Genomic DNA, 21,749 nt, shown 5'->3' with positions numbered 1-21,749 from the left:
AATGAACCTGAGTATACTGACCACGGTGTTCTTATTTTCACCTAGTTAGTTTTGATCCGGCATCCCGTTCACCACCATGGGCGCGCGCTTCCCTGATGGTTTGCTGTGGGGTGGTGTGCGAGCGGCGATGTAAGGTTTCAATACTTTGTTCAATAATAAAAGCATTAATTTTTTGTTATTCTGTGTATTTAAGATTAATTTTTAGTTTGTATGTATTTCAAGTTTTGTTTTTACTTTTTGGTCAGATTTGGCAAGAACATTTTATTTATCTAAGTTTTTTATGTAAAAGAGTCTTATTTATTTATACATTGATGATTGTATTTAAGAAATTCCTAAAGTATTTTGCAAATTGAGAAAATAAAGAGTTTATTTATTATATTACAAATGTACGGATTATTCTTATAGCCAGTTTTTTGTTTTTTAAGTCTTTTGGCGGATGAAGAGTTCCCCATACAGAAATCCTATAGTTTAAATGATAAAATATATGAGTTAATAATGCACTCAATTAAACTCATGGATTTAATTAAAAGCTTCATTAACAACTGAGAAAACCCCTAAATATATTAACACATGATCTTCAAAAGTATTACTATTAAATATGGAATCAGATGAAAAATAGTAAGTTTGTTGTTGATAGTAAATCAGTGTAAAAACAATAACCATATTTTTCTAAATTAAACATGCTCAGAATCAAATTTTTAGTCTAAAATAACTTGGTGAGCATTTAGTTTTTAAATAAATTTTGAAATTTATCCCCCTAAGTTAAAGAAATGGATCAGAAATCCTCAACTTTGCAAAAAGAAAAGAGATCACCTCACCAACAACGACCTGGGCAGTACGAGACATATGATGAAATTGTGAGCCAACAGAGAAATTTGGCAAAGAAGAAAGTGCATTACAAAAACGTGTATCCAACGAACAAACAATTTCTTCCTGAAGCACATTTCCAAATACCAGAGAGTGACAGAAACAAATACTTAGCTCCTTATCCTAGTGATGATTATCATAGACTACCCAAAGAGCATGAGAAGCAGCCCGTTGGCCAATTTCAAGACACTGCAAATCCAAAAACTACTTCCCTAACAACCTTTCTCACTACAAGGATAAAGCACCATCAAGAAAATAGAAGACCAGAAAGCCCAAAAACTGAACCAGTGAAAAGTTTTGAGAGAGAGACCAAAGATGTATGTTACGATCCTTCCCTCCCTGCAGTTCAATATCGGGACCCCAACCTTGCATCATCATCTGAAAACCCGGATGGAGACCTCGGTAAGCATTCCTCCCTGATCTGCAGAGCAATTAATTACGATGGAGAACCAGTGACAGTGAATGATCAGGTCATTAGAAACAAACTCATTTTAAGCTGCCGTCCAAAAAGATACTATGGGACTGAAAAGCTTCTCAAAAAAACCAGTGCCAGTTCAAAATGACAGATCTGGTTATGGATATCCTCCAACAAATACCTCTGGATATGAAGATGTAACTTTCCATAGGTCAACCGATATTGAATATCAGCAGAAGATTTCAGGCCAGCCTTACCCCGACACACGGCCATACACAGAGAAGAGAACATACACGGGCTCAGGAAAACCCATACTGGCAAGGGCAGATGCTTACGATTTAGGCAGCTTGGGATTGGGTGAGCATGGAATTCAGGGAGAAAAGAGACCTGAGGATCAAATCAAGGACAATGACAAAGAGGGGGAGAAGTATGAAGAACAGTACAGAGTGATTCAGTGTAAAAGGTACACAAGGAACTTTAAAACGCTTCTGTGGGCACTATTCATCATAAATACCCTACTGGTGGTGAGTTAAAGTTGATAACATATAATATTCTATTGATTATTAGTCATGAGTTTCTTCATGGCCCTATAAGGGACCAGGCATGGAAGTTATTATTCTTTTTTATAATTCCTTATTGTGTACTTTGCAGCAATTCAAAGCAATGGAAATGAAAGAGTGAAGGTTATTTCATTGCAACTGTAAAAAAGTATCTCGGTAATTTAATCTTACTTATTAATGATTGCTGTTAAACTCACCTGTTACTCACATTATATAAATTTGAATTGGGATCCATGCAACAGGTGAATTTATAAAAAGCATTTTGATTTATGGTAATTTATGCTTGGGTCCCCCTTACCTGCCCTGTATTATTTTAACCTTGCCATGGTATTTTCTTGATAAAATGAATGCTGTCCTATGAGGTTGTTTTGTTTCTTTCCCTCTAGAGCCACTCTCTTAGGAAGTACCATGATATGATGGTAGACCTCTGAAATTTATCAGAAATATGCGACTCCTCTAACTTCTCTTTTTCTGCAATTCCATCCATAGCCCTTGTGCAAATTCGCTTTTCTTGTGGTACAAGAGCGGATAAGAGAGTTCATAGTGTATAGTTCAGATCGGTAATGACAGATATATAATGTTATTTAATACTGCCTAATACTGACAGTTCCAAAGTGATGTAAAACACTATCCAACTGGGAAAACATTCTGTACAAGATTATATCACTTGAAATTCTTAATCAAATATTTTCGTGGCTTCTTGATTTCACGATTACACAATTTTACAATTTCTGATTACACTATTTAGATTTTAGTCCAGCGGCTTTTAAAAATTTAGTTAACATAAATTATTCAAGTTGCTTCTATGATTGTTTTTATGCTTGATTACAGCTGGTTGGTCTAGCTCTTTTGCTACTAACCATGATACACTTCCTGTTCCGTAACCACATCAACATTGTGATCGGCCAAACAGGTTTTGTCAACTGGGTTTGGGGAGCGATGGCGCTTTCTCTATGCATCATCATTGTGGGGGTGTATGGCATCATCACCTCCATCACCAGAGCTAAACCTATGCTTGTGGCGGTAAGTGAATTTAGTTATCAAATAAGAAGATGATTTGAAGTATTAACTTGTACATGTCTTAATTAATATTTAGTAGGATTCATTCATTTACTTCCTCATCAAGTAAAACAATTAATTGTGCCAGAATTTAAATTCTTAATATAATATTTAAATGTCTTGTTATTTCTTTAAATTTTATTTAGTTATTCTTAATACCATAAATGATTTATTTCATTTGGTTTATTGTTAATTTTTAGGGTTATATAAAATATTCCCTCATATATATTATACTATATAAAATATATCCCTCATTATTTATTCAAGGCACAATCCATAGTGAATTTGCTTTCAATCGTATCTGTTTTTGACATTATTTATTTTTATTATTATTACTATTATCTTGTATATTAATCCCATTGTTATTGTTGCTATATAATTATATTTCTGATTGCAATATTTCTTGTTTCTTTTCTCGTTTCTTTTTTTCTACTACTTACTGTATTTTTGTACTTTTTTACTCCACTATTTACAATGTTGTAATTTATTTATGCTTATAAGCAATTGCTTTCTTAAATATTGTATTTTTTACAAAAAAATGTTGTGAATGTTGTTTGAATAAACAAATAAATAAAATAAAACCTTAAGAAGGTAACAGTAAGGTAAAATTCATAATATTAATACATACTGCAATGACAAGTTTACACAATAATGCAAGATGAAAAATCAAATGTCAGTAACAAAATTAACTAAAAAAATGCAAACAGTTTTAAGGTTTTTACTTGTAGAGTTAAAAATCTGTCAACAAATTAATGTACCTTGCTCAGAAAATGTTGTTTAGGGTAAAATCATAAAATAGGCCTACTTCAACGATTTATTTTTTAAGTAATTGGGACTTACTTTTTTACTCCTAGGATTTTAAAATTTCACTTAAAATCAGGTAGGATGAAAAATGAATGTGAACGATTATACAAATTAAAATGAAGAAACTTGTGCTCCAATTTGGATTTTTACTATTCATGAACATTGATGGACGGAAATAAATTCCTGATATTCCACATATGACCATCTCTAGTGATCATCATTCTACATACACATTTTTATGACATATGAACGTCAGAAAGCTTTCTCTTTAACAATCACTTAGAACAAGTGATATGAAAGACCCAAGCTAATTAAAATTTAAGGTGAAATTAAAATCCCCATGCATAATGATTATGGAATAAGAAAACATTATTAACTCAACAATATATTTGGAGGAACCCTAACCTTAAAGCTTGACATAATCAGCAATGGAATACTAATTTACCACTTTTTTCATAGTTCATGGACTTGTGTGACAAAAACTAATACATCTAGTTCCACAAAATGAGTGCTAGATGGTGACACTGAACAGTGAACCTGATAACTGCATTACCTACATGAATGAAATTTAAAAGGCTGTTAATTTTTTTCTCGTGTTTTTATGTACTGCTATATAAAAGCAAGATATTAATTATCTGCGTATATGTGGCTATTGACCAAGGCTAATGGTGTGGGATTGAGTTTTCTGTACAAATTCTACAATGCTATGGATCCTTGTGCCAAGGGTAAAGGTACTGAAATTTGAATTTCAAACCTCAATTTTTAGCCAGGATAGCCTAAACTGGAAACCCTGTGATTAGGACTCCAGGAAAAAACTGAAGAACTCTGTCAATTCCCATTAGTTATTGGACTAATAATTGGTTAATGACACTTGCTATGGACCTGTCAATCTTTACTGGTTACACCTCCTTCACCCATGAATCTAATTCCCCAATTATATTCTCCTTAAAACATGTAGACCAATCCACACATCACATGTACCAATTGTTGTTTCTCTTAGCATTTGACAAAAGTAAATTCATAAAAATTGGCTAATACTTTCTGACATTGAAAGTTGCAAATAATATTTTAAAATAACTGCAACTATAACTATAATAATAAGTACAGGCTGCAATTTCAGTTTTGAATTTACATGAATTTTATTTATAACTGGATTTTATATCAGCTAATAGATTTTATAAATTTAAGATCTAAGTACAAGGCTTCTTTATTATTTTCAGATGCTATTTCTGTTAGTTCACACCATTTTATTTAATGGATATTTTACTGTGTTTGAAAGAAACAATAATTGATCAATTGACCAAATTATTTCAGTACTGCATCGCAGCAGCCATTCTGGCTCTGGTCATCTTGATCTATCTGCTGATATTCTGGCTGATGTTCTCGAACCTCAAGGACACAGAGAGATACTCCATGGTATCCACTTTCAACAAGTACAGGTGCCAACGCTGGATACGACAGGGTTGGGATACTGTGCAGGAGAAGGTGAGTTGATTTGTTTTTATTGCTTACCTTAATTGGACCTTAATTGCTGCTGACATCTAAAGAAGATGAAGGTGTTAGATACTGAGCTCAGAGATGTAAGACAAATATTGATGTTAGCTACTTAGTGATTACTGTGAGGGAGAAGGTAAAATTCTTTAAAAAAGCAAACAAAAAAAGAGGACCCTTTACTACGTATATGACGTCCTTTTTAAAATCATCAATAAAACTCTTAATAGAAAGGTCCCACAGACTTGAAACTTGGTACATAAGTTCCTCTTAGTCGAAGGAAAATTACTGATTTTGGATCAAAAGGCCAAACAGCCGAAAAGTTAGACATAAAGGCAAAACTTTACAGATAGTTTAACAGACTTTCGCGATATCCTGACTAGTCTTTTGATACTCCATTGTATCAGTATAATCTTACTGTAGAATAACAATTTTTTTAATACATATTCCTAAAAATAGTACTGATTCTGACTTAACTTCTGAATCTGAGTCTATGCAACTTGAACTAAAAAAGCAATATATTCAATATGGAAGCAATAGACCTACAGATCTCATATCTGTGACTCTAGAGTAGTTTACAAAAAAAAATTAAAATATTTTTCACACAATAATGGCAAAAAAAGCACGGATATTAATTTTTCATTATAAAACTTGTTTTCAAAATGGGAGCATTTTGGATTTTTTGCACTTTTTACACAATTTGAAATTAGATATCACACAATACTTTTATTAAATTCCAGTATCTTTTACCCATAATGTACATGCCTTTTTTTTTAAATTTAAAGGTTCAAAAAATACATTTAATAAATACAAATAAACTCAGTAATGCTGCTGATGACTTGCTTTGGGTCTAACTGGAACAATTTTTTTATATTCAAAATGTAATTGTGGGAAATTAATTTTTCAGTAGAGAATCCTTAAGCAAGAGCTCTGAATCAATCTGAATTGTATGACAGTGATGAATAAATATTATGTGGTATTTGTTATGGTCTTAATAATACTAATAGTGATTTGTAAAATTAAATAGGGTTTAAATAGGGTCTTATACTTGCATTTTACTTAAGTTTAATTTATTTACTTTTCACATCAAAACAAATGCTACTTTCTCATTTTATCAATTGTGGACAATAAAGTCAAAACAAAATGCTGATGTGGCTAACTCATACCATCACTATTGCAAATTAAAATTTATTGTGTTAACTTATACCATTACAAAATGTTATAAATTCTATTTATACTGACAGAGATATCTCTGTGGCTTACTGTTATCTGATTATTGGTCAGCTCATTAAGAATTTTTCTGCAACCAGCCAGAGTTTAAATTAATCAATATATGTTTTAGTAAAGCAAAATTGTTTGGACTAATAATATACAAAATATAACAGACTATAATGTTTTATTAAATAAGTCATATTTAGCATTTTTCAGCATCATTAAATCTGTTTTGGCACATTTTACTCTCCCATTTTCTCTTTCATCTTTACAGTCTCCCATCTCCTGTTTTATGTTTTTATCTTCTCTCTTCTACTCCTCTACCCTTCCTTACTACTGAAATATTCCGGTGATCTCTTGATCTTATTCCCTCAATTTCTTTCTGATGCACCTTTTTTGGAAAATTCTTAAATGATGCAAATATAAATAATAATAGAGAATTTTCTTAGCAAATCTATCAGAAACCCATAGATTAATTAACAATAACAAATAAAACACCAGATAGGTTTGTAAATTAACATTATATTATATTCTAAAAATAAAACAATAGAAAATATCACACATATATTATTATCTCCGTTATTTAAGCTGCCAAGGATGCAGCGACAGTCTCCATGAAAGTGGCCATCTTGATGTCCCGCTGACTCAGCCCCTGAACATCGTGACTCCACAGTGTGACCTTGACTTTGTTGTAGACATTGAACCATTCTGGATGATGATCCATCTTCTCAGCCAGCAGTGCTACACGGGTCATGAAGCTGAATGCCTGCATGACAACAATTACATGAACAATTTCAGCCATTCTGTGTAGAATTCATTCAATTTTACTAACATGATTAATGACTTATGATGGTGAAATATTGTAAACTATACATTGAAAGAAAAGCAAATGGTTAACTAAACGAAAAATCTCCTGTAGGTTGACCAGAGAAGATGTGAGAACAACTACAAGACCAATTTCAGGCATTCTGTAAAATTTCTTCAATTTTCCTAACATGATTACAGACTTATGATGCTGAAATACTGTATACTATACATTTAAATAAATGCTAATGGTTAACTGAACCAAAAATCTCCTGCAGGTTGGTCAGAGAAGAGAATGTCTGTCTTGATTAACCCTTTTATGTGGTTTGCCATATATGTTACACAAGATGAAATTTCAAGGGAAAAATCACAAGGGAGAGAATTAGGATATAGCAAATCTTAAGTGAGCTTTTCTACACATCCAAGACAGCTAAGTCACTACTCTTGTACACGGGTTTGGCATTGGAGGAAGGTTCAATTACCACACCTGACACTATGGGGGTTTTGTGGTCTGGTGTACAGTTATAATGAGGGTCACTGGTTTGTAACAAAGCTGGCTGGAGGGTCCACCTTAAATTAACGGTGGTTGGCTTGGGTAAAAGTTTGACGGGATCATTGTATTTTTGTATAAATGTACCAAACCCAAAACGCAGGCTTTGCATTTTTGTCTTTATTATTATAATAAGAAAAATCCGCTTTATTTGTGTTATTTTGTGTTTTGCAAAGCATTTATTATTTAAATCACGGCCATATAATATCTTTTACAACTTAAAGTCCATTTAAACCATAATAACAACCAAAACCATGAGAACCCTTCTGCTAAAACTACCACAACAAACGGTTAAATTACTTGTCCTGCAGTAACAACTTTAACAGATGGATAAAAAAAATCTGAAACTTACAATTTTTATACAAAATCATTGTTAAAACACAAAAATTAATTACACAATAAAGAACACAACACAAGTTTAATTTGGTAACTTAAGCACCAAAGGAAGTCCCTTTAGGTGCTTCATACTTAGGTGATTTGGTTATGCTTGTACCCTGTAAAGCAACCATCAACTCTACAGTTTCGGAATATACAGGTACTAGTGGTGACCTGTAAGGATTGTGTTGACATTTTTATGGATGATTTCAAAGCACTAGTTAGTCAATATCATATTTATACAAACTTTCAAGGAGTACGTACATCCCATATTCCCTTATCAGAAAGGGATTAAAATGTGTTGATTTCTACTTATGAAAAGGATGCAGGATGAAAGGATGTTGCAGTGGAATATACATGACAGAAAATTAAGAAATAGGCCAAAGGACAGATAACATAGAGTGATTGTAGAAATGTATTGTGAAGAGTAAAAAAAGTACTACAAAATTAAAGAAAAAGATCAAACATGGTGAAGAGATTTGTGTGGCAATTATGCATGCTGGAATACTATAAATTTTACAGACTTTGACTGAAAGAATAAAAAAGTGCATGTGCAGTTTGAAACACTTTAACACAACTAGTGGTATTCTTAAGTACTTTTTCTGAAAGGATATTTTTTAATATTTCCAAGAGGATAAATGTAGAGGACTAGATAGATTACTGTAACTAAATTATTAAACATAACTATATACCATTGTGTGTAGTTAAATAGTACCAAAATATGCATAAATGTTCTTACTTACATTTTTCAACACACTGTTCTATTATGTATTTTTCAACACTTCCCAGAGACCTTCTCTAGGTCCGAGTTGTGACATGATTTGGTTTACCCTGACTTACAAAACAAGAAGAAACAAATTTAAAACTAAATTGTTTTAGTCATTTTTAGTAATAATAACAAAAAATCTTGTCTTTTTGAACTTTTATTAAATTATTGACAATGTTAGAAATTACAGGTCACAGCCCGGTAAATACATATCTTAAGCCCTTTTACTGTCCGGACACCTTTTTTTTAGTTTGTTGAAAAATGCGGGCTGAAATTGACTTAAAATGTAATGATTTTTTTTAAAAATCATGGATTCCATTATTTTTTATCATAAATTGATAAACTTTATCTTGTTTTTTTCCCTTTTATAAGTTGTAATTTGCTTACAAAAAATAATTTAAACATTTTTCTGTCCTTAAAAAATATATATATTATGTCATGAAACAAAAATTTTTTAATAAATAAAAAATTATATTTTTTGAGTTTGCAACTTTAACAACTATATTTAAATATTAAACCACCGCCCATAATTATAATTTTTTTATTGTATAGTAATTATATATAAACATTCCCACAAAAGTTTTAGGAACATACCTTGAAAAAATTACTGAAGCTGTGATGAATTTTTGAAATTGGTGCAATAATCCTCGAATTTCAAGATAACAACGTTTATTGATACATAACTTTTACACTATTATCGCTTTATAAATACATAAATCACTTTATATAATACATAAATCAACTGTCCATTGATATGAAAATATAATACATAATAGAAAATTAAAGTTAAAAGACACTTTGATCAATATTTACAAAAATATATATATACATTTTTAGGTTCATAGGCCTGCTGATTAGCACTTGTGGTTCCCAAAACTTGTGGGATGAACACCTTTTTTACAGTTTTTGCAGACAGTCCTGGTTCTCTTCCTCTTCCCTCCAGTACTCATTTTATTTAATCGTTAAAATATGTAGATTTACAAATATAAATGTCAAATAAAAGTGTAAAAACACGAAACAACACAAGTGGAACTCACAACTAATGAGATCGACCATAACCTCATCAAACCAAACTCGAGTTATAATCCAAAGAAGTTCAGTAACAAAAATGGCTTCCATAGATTATAAAACCTGTTTTCTGTGTGTTGTCATTATAGTAATGAATAACACAGCTGAATTTCGATGCATTTGGACAACATTGAAAAAACCAGTATAAAACAAATACGAGACATCTTTTATAGCGCACGTTGGCGATTTTAGCACTCAAACGGCAGCTGTGCGCAATCGCGCACGTCGGCAGTAAAAGGTCTTAATCACTAATTCACACTTACAAGCAACAACTGAAAGAAAAACCTGTATGCCACAATGTGAGACAAAAAATGAATATTGATTAAAATTTATATTCCAAAATTTATGTTATCTGTATGAAAAAATCGTTCATGTTTTTTCTAGCATCAAATTTAAGACAATCGTGGTTTGAATCTTTAAACTATCTTAGTGTTTAATGATTTAACCGTACATACTAAGATCAAATACATATAGATTTAATGGGCTATAAGCTGTGAAAACAATCTTATATAATATCACTATATCCCAGAATGAAATATATGTGGATATTTGTTAGCCATGGAAGTCTTTTAAGTACACTTGCAAGCCAAATTTGATTAAAATTTGTTGTTTATTTGGTCAAGTTCAGTGCTTACATACACAAAATTACAAAATTTACAACAAAAGCTTGATTTTTTGGCCATCTATGTAAGTTATTGGAAGAGAAAGTAAAAAGGATCTAATCATCTTTTAAAGTTTAAACCAACTCATGAAGTTAATGAATGTTCATGATTTTTATGATGAAAACAAATTGTTTCAATTTTAAATTGATAGTTGAGTTTTGTCTTCACATTTTTATATGTAGTTATTTATTCAACATAGTCATTAAGCTTGAATGAGAAATGGGATATTTTTATTTTTAAAAAATAGCTTGTTTGTATAAATTTAAAAAACATGTATGGATGAGTTTACAAAAACGTTTGATATATTGTTTCAATAACAGTGCTTATTTAGGTATTAGGAAAAGTTAGTCACACAATTAATTAAACTGATTCAAAATCAAACACCACAATCAGGCTACATGATTCATGTGTATGCTCACTCAGCAACTTTACCTGGTTGAAGTCTTTAAACTGAAAAATCTTTGTGAATTGCGTCCTTCCCATACTCCAGGACCCACTGCTTTTGTTAAAAAGAGGTTTTAAGTGTGACTCCCTGTCCCCTATCCTGTAAGTTTGGGTGACAGAGCCTGTAAAATCATAAAAATAACTTCCATTAACATTTTTTATTAGGACTAGCCAAAAAATTGAAACTATGATAATAAAAATAATAATTTTTTAACATAAGTATTATTTTCCGTTTTTAAACTAAGTTCAATTACAATGTTAACATCGTTCCTACAGTGCAGTAATGCCTGAGTTATTCCGCATCATATCAATACAACAATTACAATTTTTTATATGGCAGGGAGGTCGCCTTTATGTAGACCATGAAATACCTACAGTTACCTAAAATTTCCTAACTATATAAACCTTTTTTTACTTAGAAGGGTTGTTACTTTTCAACCTCTGACAATAATGTGATACAGCCAATATGGTACAACAATGCATAGTACATCGACTTTGTGCCTCTTCCGCTACACATCACGCATTGCTGATCGTCCAAGGCCATTACGATTTTATTTATCGACATGTAATGTGGCCACTATGATTGCCACATGATTCATCCCCCTTGCCTGATTCTAGCCAAATTGGTACAGCTGTTCTCGTGAGCTTAGTGACTTAGCAACACTTTTAGTGATTCATTTTTATTTATAAGATAAAAAGATATTTCTATTTAAATTTTTTTGAAAATATTCTCTGAACTTAGAAAAATAGGATGTTGGGATATCATCGGTTTGAAAGACCTTTCATAAAAAAAACAAAACAAAATAGGTTATTATTACAAAATTAATTTTTACAAAGTCTTTTAAATGTCTCAAAGATGCAAAAGGTAAATTAAATTTGAGATATAATTATAATGATAAAACAAAAATATATTAAAATCTTTAGTTATTTAGAAGCTAGGCTATTCAATGTAAATTATTATTCTGAGCCAGAAATTGCAGAGTGACAGTCTTTTAGTGGTTTTTACAACTTGGTGACTAGCTCATTCATGTAGCTTATCAAAAAGTCCATATTAAACATCTAGATGTGTTTTTATTAAGAAAAACAGCCATTAAATATAAAATAGAACACTGCTTACTTTTCAACTGATGTTTTAATGTGCTTAAAATTCGACAAACATCTCAAGCAAGACCTGAAGGACACAAGAAGGAAAGAAACGTGTTTATAATTATAAAATATAACATTGTAAATCAAAATTCGTGGAACAGTCCATAAAGATAAATAAATCATATTATATATTTTGAAATCATCGGACTGTGGTTTATAAAGAATCCTCACTGGGACCAATAAAGTAAAAGAAAGTAGTTATGTATATACGGTTTTTAAAAATATGAACATATTTCTCAAACTTCCTTAAAATTTCAGTTGACATTTTCTTACACTTTGGTCATAAATAGAAGAAATTCAGTCAAAAATTATGAATTGTAAACCCTATTTTTCCACATAACACTTTTATATCATTTATAGTTGTGGTGGTCTTTAATATTAGTTTAATTTTTTTTTCTATTTTATATCTAGTTTTTCTTGTCTTACCATGTCATAACCTAATAATGCCCTTGCTAGCAATAAAGCGATTTGGTGATAAAATTTTGTGGAAGTACAAAACATGTCTTCAGTACTAAAAACCATAGACTACTTTCAATCAAGGATACAATGCAGATGATTTGAAGAGATTCAGTAGACGTGAGGGCCTAACTGGCAGGAACTGGGAAACCATTGCTTCAACATTATAAATGTATTCTACTTGGTCCTCCTGTAAACGCAAATCCCTTTTCCCTTTTAAAGGGTGCTCTAAACCCAAATTATAATAACTTTTTTATTTACGTAAGTGGAACTAAATTTATTTTTTTGTAGAAAGTCAATTTATAATTTTATATGGCATCTTGTCTAACAAGCTAGTGTTTAAAAGCCACTTAGAAAAAAATCTGTGGGTAAAGTTAGAAACAAAGGGCTCTAACATTGTATCTTAGTTGTGCCAACCATTTGGGGACGTTTAATGGCCATTTCTGTGTTCTTTAGCTCTGTCTTTTGACCTATTCCACAGCTGAATACTTGTGCTTCTACATTAGCTTAGAAAAGATTATATGCAATTTAACATAATGATATGACAGTAAGTGCGTCTCCTTTTTCCTTGGCTACTGGTGCTTTAGCTTTGTAACATTACAGTCCTTAATGTAAGTCCCAAATGAAGCCTCACTAAGGAAGAAAAATTCTTCTTCAAACCCTTGAATTGCCTATCTTACAGAACCCTCCACATCAACAGAGATAGACTGAATTCAAAACATCCACCCATACAAACTGCCATTTTTTTTCTCTCTTAGGGACAAGAAGCTTATAAAAAATTTGGTATGGGTAAGGTTGGGGTAGGGACGCCTTCATATCGCAGATCATGAGGAAGAAGTTTTTAGGAGCAATAATCTCATGTCCATCTTTGGAAAAGAAGGGGATGTCAGCTCATGAACCCAGCCTCTACGGACAAAGGGGCTGGGGGGTGGCACACCCTTATGTAGAGGCTAGCAAGAACCTCTGTGGTAGGGAAAAAAACCCCACCGACTCCAAAAGTCATCTCATAGTTAGAATAGACCTTTTGATTGCCCTTGCACCACACAATCTCGTCATTTCGGTTAGTGATTGTGCCGCCCGCTCCTGGACATCATAAAGTTGTCAGGATTAAGTGACAGATCGTTTTGTTCAGCTCAGTGTGATTTCAATGGAAGGTATTTAAAACAGCCAGAAGGTAGGGACCCGCCTCCTATCGAGATCCATGAGAAGAATTTAGAGCAATAATCTCAAGTCCCCTTTGAAAGAAGGGGATGTCAGCTCTGAACCAGCCTCTACTGTCCCAGACGGCAGGGGTTGGCACACCCATATGTAAGGCTACAAGAACCTCTGTGGTAGGGAAAGAAACCCCCCGCCAACCGACTCCAAAATTCATCTCCCCTAGTAAGACTAGGACCTGTTTTGAATTGCCCTTTGCCACTCACACATTCTCGTATCATTTTACGGTTTAGTTGATGTGCCTCGCTCCTGGACATCACATACAGTTGTCCATAATTATAATGGGACAGATTCGGTTTTTGTTCAGCTCAGATGATTTCAACTCTGGAAGGTATTATATAAACCAGCCCAAGAAAGTGATTTCCCTGCTGAGGGTAAAACTTGTCAGGTTTACCTAAAGATGAGATGAAATTTTGCATTTAAAAAAAACAATTATAGCATTGCGGTTGTTTAGGGGATGCATTATTGGGATGCGATTTGTGGAGAAAACCTATTACTGGTTTTTTATCCCCGATCCCAACAAAATATTAAGTGGTTGTTGGGTGTAAACTGATGAAGCTATCCTAAGGAAGGATTATTCTTAATCCGGTTTGCAGTCTATGAAATTCCATACTGATAGTGGGTAGCGGAGTGGGAGTTGTCATGGTGGGAGAAGTTCCTATTAGTACAGTCTGGTTCGGTCCAGGCTGCACCCCTACTGGGTCTGGTCCATGGGACTATATGTAAACTGTGGGATGGCACCACAATTATGTATCTGACTTAAGCAATGTTTCATTAATAGGTGATATAATCATTGTCCCATTTTGTCCCCGTGCATCTTTTTCCCAGTTCGGTGTGGGGCTAGCCCATTAGGGTTACATATTCTGAATTTGATATTTATTCAATAGATAGTAGAAACAACTCTCAGTTGTTACCCACCCTTAGTTCCCTTCCTCCATTTTATTTATTCTCTGACTCGAAACCATTTTAGGCTTCACGAAACCTTCTTACTACTTTGGATTTGATAACGTGCTACTGGTAAACTGAACACAATACAATGCATAATAGCAATATAGTAATGTACTACTAATTATATACTGATAAGAAATCTGACCAAGTCTATGGCCTACTTCAGTGCTACTACTTTTCAATGTAGGCCTATACACGTTCTCAGGCATAGTGCCTCTCAGCGCTTTATTTTCGTTGTTAAAACACATTTTAAAACGTTAAATGCTGGTAATTAATAGATTGGTTTCACCATTTGTAAGAAAGTGATATTAACTGTTTTTATTAGTTAATCATTGTAAATTGTTTGATCTATCCCATATATAGTCTTGGCTAACTAGAGTTTCTTAATCTAAAAAAAATCTATATATAAATAAAAATGAATGTTTTGGTGTGTTTGTCCTTTATGCCGAATTTGGAAACTATTTTTACCGGATATTATTTTAAATAAAATTTGTATGTATATGTATTATTACCAATGCAGGGAAGGGTATATGATTATGCTCATGCCCAATCACAATGCAACTACAATGGGCCAGCAACCAAGGCGTTCACTGCAAATTTTCAAAGTTATCAAAAGCGGAGCTGCTCGCATCTATAGATAACTGCGAATCACGTGAACAGTTACGTATTTTAATTTTAACCCAAAACTCATTATTTGAAGGGCACTAGGTTTTTTTGACATATATTTGACAGATTTTTCTTAATCGTTGGCTCAACAAGGTGGGTTAAACTTCTTACATCGGCATTTAAAATATATAATTCACTTGAACCAGAAGTGCTGATACACCAGGCAAAGCTTACTGATAAGCGTTTGTGAAAGCCAGCGGGAAACAGCAAGTTTAAATTAATAAGCGGCGATAGTTAGACCGTTTATCTTGCTGAAAAATACCAAAGGATCCTGCTTTTCATACCTTTTACATTCTCTTTCAATTAACTAGTTGGTTAATCCATTAGTTTAAATCTGATACTCCATACAGCTATATTATTCACTTTTCCAAAAGCAATGATTATTGGTAGTCTACCAATTAATCCCATCTGAACGGAATCAATGAAATGAAGACTACTCACTTTTTGTAGAGCAATCAAAAACTTTTAATCTCATTATCTGACTAAAAATTTTAAGAAACCTTTTTTTATCTCAATTTTACTTTGCAAATAATTTTAAATAATAAAGTTAGCGCAGGCACGATACGGAGCGTATTATAAAGTCATCACTAAGTTGGGCATTGCTTGTATATTAGGTGTGTTGTTATGCATTTGTTTCTTGTTGTACATGGATTGTGGTGAAAGTGTAATATTATATATACAGTTCACTTTCCCAAAAATTTATATAGTTACAAGGGAAAAGATGCTATATTTATTTATTCAATACAAATTTTTCTTGGGTCAAATTTTAATCTGCACTCCTCATGTGTTTGGTTGCAAATTACTATCTGGTCCAGGTCTGTAGGTGGACAGCACATATCGTTATAACACAGGTTGGTTTATATTGGATCGTATTTATATAATATTACTTTTTAGTTTTTTAATTAATTCCTGATCTAGAAAATAAAAAACTTGTTACAAGTGATTATTGGTGAATTAGTGTTATTTTTTTTGAAAAGTACTTCTATTATGATTTGTGTTATTGCATTCTACCTACAATAACATTTAAAAAAGTTTTGTGCTTTTTTGCAAAAATCACTTGCAATACTAAATAAGATGGTCAACCACAACAAAATGATATCCAATTGATTATCACAATCAACGATATTCATTGATTATCAAATCTTCGAATACTCATGTTTATCAAACTCATCGATATGCAAGAGAATGAATATTGAATCATACCAATATAATATGAGTACAAAATCCTTGATATTAACGTACTGAGAATCCAAAATTAATATTATGGGGATTCAAATTACAGTATAGTTATAACGCTGTTTTTATATACCTTAAAAAAAAAATCTAATTTTTAATGATGAAATAACAAACCTATTTAGGCGAATCGTTATATTATATAAATGTAAGAAACAAAAACAGAGTTAACATCTTAGTTAGAATCTTTACTAATTTGTTGGCAAATATAAAAATGTGCCAAATGGCCCAAAAATAACACCATGTACATAGCCATTTTTTCTTTGCAGCCAGCCATTACTCAATTAACATTACATTAGCACATGATTTAACCTTTGTTTCAATTAAGTTTAGAGAACAATTAATGTTTCAAACCTAATCACTTTATATTCTTTTAAGATTGTATATTAAAAGCATTTATAGTTATTCTGTAATATAAAAATAGCTGGCAACTATTAATTTAGTGAAAAATCAATAGGTAAAATCCTTTTTATAGTTCGTTTTTGTATAGTGCAGATATATTTTTAATTGATAGTTAATTAGATTGTTGAGGTGATCGCTTATTTTATTTATACTGCACACCTCATAAATTTACATAAACGAACTTCACTTTTTTATCGATTCAGTATACTGTATCAACTACAATTTTTATACAAGATAGATACTTAAAGATAATTAAATCTTTATCACAAAGTTAAAGTTAAAATTATAGTCAAAAATATATGAATGAAACTAACAAAGAAGTCTTTGTTCCTATATATTGCATTAGAAGATTGTGGTGATTATTTGAATGATTTTTGAATATTGTACATTATAGACAGATGAACCATCTTATTCGTTGCCTCTATCTTTATCGAGCCCTCTGAGATATTATTCCTCCCGTTTTCCTTATAAATGCCTACATTTTGATTTCTTTACTTTTACATTAGAATTACCCAAACCATTTAAATTATTAATAAACTTAACATGAGTAACAGTATATAAAGTCCACATTAGTTGGAATAAAAGTGTAAAGCTTGATTAACCAGAGAATATCATAGGGATACTATCTCATTATTTTTTTCGTCTATGCAGTTAATTAAAATCATCTCAACTATAACTTGTAATATAGTTTTATCTAGCAAAAAGTAAAAGTTATAATACCCAGTATTAAGTAAAGGGGAAATTATTTGAAATTTAAGTAAATATTCAAAAGATAATTCTAGTAGATCTACAATACTGTTGATACAGCAATTTTAGCTTTACCTTGAAAGTTTAATGTAAACTCTTCATCAAAATTTAAGCTGGATGGGAAATGGTTAAACTACACTAGCTGTCATTCGACAAGTAGTTACGGATTTAATTAAAATCTCTCCTTCTTTTTGATATTGAACGTAATTTATATTAGTTAGATTTGCAACTATACAAGTTTCCAGGAATATTAAAATATATGAACCATAATTAGAAAGTTATAATTCACAAAACTTACCATTAACTTGATAAACTAGGCTAATATTGATAAGTATTACTGCATATCAGGCTTCCTACTCATTAAAATCTTTTCTTCTCTATTTATCTCTGTACTCTGTCCTTATTATGATAAAATGTGTTATTCTGCACAATGGGTTATTAATATATTTGAATATTTGCAACTTTAAAAAATTAGATCTAGTGCTCATAGCTACAATTATTTTTATTTGTACAGTTTTCCTTTAAATCTATTTTGATCAAACTAAAATAAATTAAATATAATAAGAATATTGTATAAGCTAACTTTACATTATCTAAACTTAACCATTTTCCCTAAGTAAAAACTGAAGAGGTTAGATAAACTTTCTTTCCTAGATCCTTTGAGAAGGAATGGAAGAGAAAGTATTCCAACGAGGTTTCAGTAGTGAATGGGAAAGACCAAAAGGGCCCAAATTTACAGCTTGCCTGATACACTTTCAGATTGGTAACACACCTGTGTCTGGAGTGAATCAAAAATTAATGTAATCAGTCTTCCGTGATGAAAGTTCTAGCCTGGAAAATAATAAAGGAAAATGATTTAAAATCACGCATAGTAAATTCTTCTGTAATGTGATGCGAGTTATTGTTTTATTCCACTAGTTTAAATTCACATTATTAATTATTATAGTAATGTTTGTATTTTTACATGTTACTAAAGTATTACATATTATTAATTTTAGTAAACAAACAAACAGAATACTATATCATAGGCCACATTCAACTTAAATCGAAATTAAATTATGGTTTACTCCCCAACAACTAACATCACGTAACATTTCAGAATCAGATTGAAGGTTAGTAAGTACGATTAAACAAATCGGCTGTATTTTTTGTTTTTGTAATGTTCGTCCTTTTACACAGTATAAAATTAAGCTATCCGCGGTAACATCACTAGCTGATCCCTCTCGCATCACACCCCATCCCAAACAAAACACTGCTTTGTCGTGCGCGGAAATTTAAAATATTGAGATTCAGCGTTGCTAATATAGACCTATATTTGAATCGGTATTTGTTAAAAGGGCATTCAGTCATGAAAAGTAAACTTTCGTAAAACTTGATAAAACCGATTAAATATTATATTAGCAAATATAAAATTCCTAAATAAATATGCATTGCATTTTTCTCTGCCTTATTTTTAACATCCCAAATAGTAAAGATTTCAAACTTTTATCAAAATTTCAAATTTTTTTAATGAATTTTTAAAAATGTGTGACTTATGCCCTTGATTAACAAAGTTTATTCAATATTTCACAAGAAAAAAAATTTGTGTTAAAACACTCATAATTTAAAAAAAACATTTATTTTTAAAGATACAATGAGTACAAATTATTGTGTATGAGGCCTAATCTTAAATTATGTTACTTAAACAATTTTTTTAAACTCCATATCATTGTAAAGAAACTAAATTTTTGTGCCCTACTTTGTAGGTTTTTTTTGTTGATTCACTTATCACTTCATCTTCCCTTCCCTTGCATATTAATATTTTCCATTACAGGCCATTCTAAAATATCAGTTATAAAATTGTCTGTTCTCATGAGGTTACATACTGAATGACTTTTCTTAAATCTTGGAGTTTTAATTTTTTTTTTTTTTAAATAAAAATAGGCATTTTACCTGCCTGGTAAGCAAGTTCGCTGGGACCAGTAATCCCTGTTGTTTGTTAAAGACATAGGAAAAAGGGTATGGCAATGGAGAAACCCATTTAATGGTGGTGTAATGCCTTTATGTAGCCTTTGTAAAGTAGATCAAATAATCAAAATGAAACAGCTTACTGATCCCAAATATGACTTTTCTTTTGCTTGGTTTCTTTTTTGTTTCCTCTGAAACTTTGGAGTATTTTTGAATACTTTATCCACCAAATTTTGAAGTTAGAAATCACTGAAGCTCTCACCTCCTTCACAAGAAACTTTCCAGGTTTGGCACTTTTATTTATACCAATCCAATGATTTTCAACATACTGAATAATCTTGTCAAGCTTAAATTTAAGCAACCTTTTTGGATTAAGCCCGAACTCTCTGTCACAAGAGAAAGGGAAACTGTGACCTCTGAGCAGGATAAATAGTGCAGAATTTTGTAAGAACCTTTTACTGTCATTATTCAAACTAAGAAAAACCTAGTCAATGTCTGGTTCTTATTTTGACCAGCGACAATTAGTCCGAAAAAAATACGAGGAGTCTGCAACACTTTCCGGAACATGTTTAAGGTAGTCATCCACAAAGGAGCAAACTTCGTTAGGCCCCTTGTTGACCTTCTCTTTCATGATAGAGTAGATGTTGCTGTTTCTACTTTTTAAGTCTTATTACAAAACACATTCCCGACTGTTTTGGCGCAAATAAAACAGTACCTGCACAGGCAACGTCGGGAGGGAAATTGTTTTGAATGTAAACAAATGCAATTGAAAGAATATTGGGTTTTCTTCCTTAGCAACTTCTGACCTCATACTTTTAGCGCAGAATAAAACTTTTGGCTTCGCGTCGCTTATATACTAATAAGCTCGTGCCACAGCACCTAGCCGTCGTTTTGCAGGCTATTCATTCAAGTGCGGAATTTTAAATTTTTAGCTTAAACTCTTCACATGTGCAACATTTGGTCGACATGAGACCGACCAATCTGGAGATTAAAAATTATCTTTTAAAAACGTGTAGAAAAACTATAACTCACCTTCGTTTCAGGGTAGCTTCTCACAAAACAAGTTATACATTTTATTTAAATTTAATTCCGCATTCAGGATTAAAATTTTTGGGTTTTCCTCCCAAATAGTGGGATTCCCTTTCATAGGAAATAAACTAAGTATGGTTTCTCTAACTAACTTTTTATTTCTCGGACATGGAAAAAGACACTACCTTTTCCTCTTTTATCTCGGAGTTTTGCCAGGCCTTCTTGAGTTCTCTTGATTCGGGCCCGGACTCTTTTTGTTTTGTTACAACCAAAAGCATTGGACAAAAGCATTCAAACATACTATATGACTTGAAGTTCCAATCAAAAGGTTATATTTTGAAAACTAGCACTGTTTATTCTTTGGATTTTCATTTACTTTGGTCTATCGGTATTGCCACCCTTTCCTCCACATCAATAAGTCCCATATAGTAACATTGTCCCTTGATCATTTTTCGTACCGAGGTCTGAAACCGTAGCAAAATCCAGTCACGTTGTCCTCTGGAAACTCTCCCCCAAGCAATTTCTCTTGCATCTGTAACAAAAAGAGAGTTTTAGGCTAATGTAAACCAATTATTTCAGTAAAAAAGCCATACTTAGGGCTCAGTCTATGTAACTTGATGTAGCACTCTGAGATTTTAAATTATATAAGTTATATTTTAAAAAACACACACAAACCCAAATTTTAAATTTGGTAAACAAAGTTTATAAGTTTATGGTGATATCGCTCATTTACATTATTGACTTACCCACAAGTAAATGAAGGCTTCTTAGCTGGAGTTCATTGCCTTTATGGTTCACATATTTCTCCCCCTATTGAATAATTGTCTTTCCTTATATTGATTTTCCCTTTTGTACTCACTAAACTGTAAAAAAACCCCTTTTT

At 31.9% G+C, this 21,749-nt stretch overlaps 2 protein-coding genes across 2 annotated transcripts; one reads left to right on the top strand and one right to left on the bottom strand.

Moving 5' to 3' along the window:
- Positions 1 to 770: 770 nt before the first annotated feature.
- Positions 771 to 5,199, top strand: LOC124374081. Its single transcript, XM_046832377.1, has 4 exons — positions 771 to 1,269; positions 1,364 to 1,806; positions 2,674 to 2,865; positions 5,020 to 5,199. The coding sequence occupies exons 1-4, from the start codon at positions 771 to 773 to the stop codon at positions 5,197 to 5,199; spliced, it is 1,314 nt and encodes a 437-aa protein (XP_046688333.1).
- Positions 5,200 to 6,910: 1,711 nt separating this feature from the next.
- Positions 6,911 to 21,398, bottom strand: LOC124374080 (probable pterin-4-alpha-carbinolamine dehydratase; the record flags this gene model as incomplete). The annotated part of the gene is made up of 3 exons (XM_046832376.1): positions 6,911 to 7,174; positions 11,066 to 11,199; positions 21,243 to 21,398. Coding segments are annotated over 3 exons (473 nt in total), but the record flags the coding sequence as incomplete, so codon positions are not given.
- Positions 21,399 to 21,749: the final 351 nt, after the last annotated feature.

The sequence above is a fragment of the Homalodisca vitripennis genome, unplaced genomic scaffold (genome assembly GCF_021130785.1).
Source record: "Homalodisca vitripennis isolate AUS2020 unplaced genomic scaffold, UT_GWSS_2.1 ScUCBcl_7209;HRSCAF=14792, whole genome shotgun sequence".
Classification (NCBI taxonomy): domain Eukaryota; kingdom Metazoa; phylum Arthropoda; class Insecta; order Hemiptera; family Cicadellidae; genus Homalodisca; species Homalodisca vitripennis.
This window is presented reverse-complemented; position numbering and strand designations above follow the sequence as displayed.

Bases quoted from the DNA above. Each gene is read 5' to 3' on its own strand.
- LOC124374081 (XM_046832377.1), top strand. From the start codon at position 771: ATGGATCAGAAATCCTCAACTTTGCAAAAAGAAAAGAGATCACCTCAC. The intron at 1,807-2,673 runs GTGAGTTAAAGT...GCTTGATTACAG, and splicing joins TCATAAATACCCTACTGGTG to CTGGTTGGTCTAGCTCTTTT. The intron at 2,866-5,019 runs GTAAGTGAATTT...AAATTATTTCAG, and splicing joins CTAAACCTATGCTTGTGGCG to TACTGCATCGCAGCAGCCAT.